The following is a 3,170-nucleotide window of genomic DNA, read 5'->3' on the forward strand; positions in this document are numbered from 1 at the left end:
GAGTGCATTGCCCCCCCCCCCCCCCATCCTGCAGGCGGGCGGGCGGGCGGGGATGCACGGTGACGGCCAAAGAATGAAGTAAAAAAGCGATGGCTGGGAGCTGCTGCGTCCGTGGCACTGCGCAGCGATGCAGCGAACAGGAACCGAAAGGCAGTGCTGCTGGAGGGCACGCGCGCAATGCTGCGTTTTCCAACTCCTTGCGCTTGTGCAGGCCACGCTCGCACATCCGGTGATGCACACAACAGCTTACATTCTTGCTCTGGCCCTCCCATTCCCCCCCCCCTTACGCACCGCGCACACATCATCCACCTCTCTCGCTCTCTCACTCTGTGTGTGCGTGCGTGCCCCTCCTTCTCTTCCCACGTTCATATCCTCATTGCGCCATCTGCCACGCAGTCAAACTCCCTAATTTTTTTATTTGTGTCGTTGCTCCGTTTTCGCTGTACCTCCTCTTGCCGTCTGTTTCCTCCCTCAACTGCCACATCCAGTCACGCCTCCTCCCCGCCGCCTCCGCCTATCACGCTCATCGCTCTTGCTCTCGCTGTGTTCTCGGATTGTTGTGCTGTTCCCTGTCTTGGGATCTCTTCACTACTCCGACGGCGACTTTGTGTTTTTTTTTTTTCCCTCCAACTGCCGTCGTCCATAACGGCGAAGGCGACGGCAAGCGGGTACCATCCCTCACGCACACTCACACACAATCCCCTTCCCCATCACCACCGTCTTGAGTCATGGCCGCCGCTGATCAACTCCGGTACGCAGCGCAGATGATCGAGCTGGCGCGCAGCGAAGAGAGGGAGGACGGAAACCCGCTCACGGCGGTGCGCTGCTACACAACGGCGATGGAGGTTATCGCGTCAGAGGCGTCTAAGCGCGCGGCGACGATTGAGAGCAATGAAGCGCGCCGTTTCTTTCTCTTTCAAGTCCGATCGAAGCTGGAGATGTACCACGAACGCGCGGAGCTGCTCCTGCAAGTCGCGAACGGATCGGGGCTGCTCGACAAGCCCAGCTTCGGCAACGGCGACGTCTCGGCTTTTCAAACTAACTACCCACCCGCGCTCTTCGCGTCAGCGGTGGCGAATGAGAATAGCAACACCGGCAATGGCGGAGTCGGGTCGTGCAGCACGGGCGGTGGCTTCAGTGTACTCGGGATTCCGCTTCAGCCCCAACGGATGGCTCCCTCTGCTCTTCCCACACAAACTCAATCCAGCTATGACGACTCCAAGGAACCGCCGATGAGCTGCTACCTGAAGCCCGACGACGACGCAACCGCGGAACCGCCGCCGGTGACACCAGAGCTGGATCTTGACGAACTCATGAAGAACCTCGGCGCACCACCAGAGTCGTAGAGGCGAGAAGGGTGATGGGGACGAAGTAGCCGAGAGGCGTGCGCGCATAAGTGAGTCGGTGTGCGTCGGAGTGCGCACCAAGATCTAAATCGAATCTTTTTCTGTTGTTGATATTTCTTTCCCCCTCTCGTCTTATTACCATCATTCTGTTGGGGCTTCTGGGGGTGTGGGCATGCGAAGCGGTGAGCGGGAGGAGTAGGCAGGGGGGGGGCATGCACCCACATATATTTTGTTGTTCTGCATCCCTTGTACTTGCCGTCGTCTCGTTTTCTGCGTAATGGTTTGTTTGTGTGAGCGCCCGTGATGAGGCCTCTCTTCGTTCTTTGCGTCTCGGCCCCCCACCGAGCGCCCTCCTCACTGCCTTTCACTATGTGGGCTCTTGTTTTGTGCGTGGGGTTTGTGTAGAGGGTCGCTCAATCTCCCTCTGCGCATGCCGCCCTTACGTTCTGACTTTGTGTTAGCTCTCTCCCTCCTCTTCCGCTTTCGCCAGCACTCACCCACCCGCACTCTTTTGACTTCCTCTCCGTGTGTGCATCTCTGGTGCTTCCTCCAAGACGAGTGCGCGAGTTCCCCCCCCCCCTCCCTCTCCCTTCGCTCCTCCACTCACCGATGACCCACACGAGAACACGAGCACAGCTTCTCTGCCAGTTGTTCGCCGAAACATTCTCCTGATCTCGCTCATGTCCGCCCTGCTTTTTTCATGGCTTTCGCCCCTCGTCCTCCTCCTCCGGCACGCACGCACACGCACACACAGACACACGCGCGCGCCTCCTCTTCTATGTTCGCGCGTTTCCCTTTGTTGTTTGGTTGTGTCTCGCCGTTCTCTTCCGTCGTGTGGAGGCGCTCCTTTCGGATGCCTCCACCTGTGCAATACTCTCCGTCCTCTCGGTAGTGTGCACCTTGGCGTGCGCGCTCGTCTCCACGCACCCAGCATCGCACACACTAAGATGGACAAGACGAACACCTTTGAGGTTGAGCGCATCGGCAGGCAAGCCCACTGGGGGGCACAGAGAAGGAACATGCCAGCATATCGTCGATGCCGCCTTATCGGACTTACCCAGGAAGGCGACTGGAAAATCTAGGTCGTCAAGAGAGCGACATCTACGGCAGCGCATCGGCATGTGTGTTGTGTGCATCGCCGCCGTACATACTGGGCATCGCTCTCGGGCGATGCTCGCCTGGAACGCCAACTCCCTACGGTGTATGCGAAGGGCTTACCGGCGCGGAAATGGCGGCGCCACCGCCATTTCCGCGCGCCCCACTTTGCTTTCCATATTTTTTTTCCCCGTGGCCTATCATGGGAAGAGGACGAAAGGGGTGCAGACTAGCCTTGGCCGTGCGCTCTCTTCCCACCTACCCAACACTTGCGATGCGAAAGAAAACGGCCCAAAACAACGCTTCCTCTGTACACTCTTTCTCCTCGCTCACTCGCACTCTCTCCTGGCTGCCCCATCATCCATCATTCATCCCCTCCATCCCATCACGCTCTATCTGTTACCTTGCGAACACTCTTCGGCTGTCTTTTTACCCTTGCTTCCCTCCCTTTCGAACGAGCGCAGTTTCTCATCTCCCGCCGCGCGCAACGATGGCCACCATTGGCATGTTCAACGAGGAGGGCGAGAATGTTGACCTCTACATCCCGCGCAAGTGCCACGCGACCAACACGCTGATTGAGGCGCACGACCACGCCGCCGTGCAGATCTCGATCGCGAACGTTGGCCCGAACGGCGTGATCAACGGCACGACGACGACGCTGTGCATTGCTGGCTACCTGCGCTCGCAGGGCGAGTCGGACCACGCGATCAACCACATCACGATCGACCG

At 58.9% G+C, this 3,170-nt stretch overlaps 2 protein-coding genes across 2 annotated transcripts; both read left to right on the forward strand.

The window, feature by feature from the left end:
• Window positions 1-728: 728 nt before the first annotated feature.
• LDBPK_110760 (hypothetical protein, conserved) lies at window positions 729-1,346 on the forward strand (the record flags this gene model as incomplete). Its single annotated transcript, XM_003859004.1, has 1 exon — window positions 729-1,346. The coding sequence occupies one exon, from the start codon at window positions 729-731 to the stop codon at window positions 1,344-1,346; it is 618 nt and encodes a 205-aa protein (XP_003859052.1).
• A 1,585-nt stretch (window positions 1,347-2,931) lies between these two features.
• Window positions 2,932-3,168, forward strand: LDBPK_110770 (40S ribosomal protein S21, putative; the record flags this gene model as incomplete). Its single annotated transcript, XM_003859005.1, has 1 exon — window positions 2,932-3,168. A coding segment is annotated over one exon (237 nt), but the record flags the coding sequence as incomplete, so codon positions are not given.
• Window positions 3,169-3,170: the final 2 nt, after the last annotated feature.

Source organism: Leishmania donovani, chromosome 11 (genome assembly GCF_000227135.1).
Source record: "Leishmania donovani BPK282A1 complete genome, chromosome 11".
NCBI lineage: Eukaryota > Euglenozoa > Kinetoplastea > Trypanosomatida > Trypanosomatidae > Leishmania > Leishmania donovani.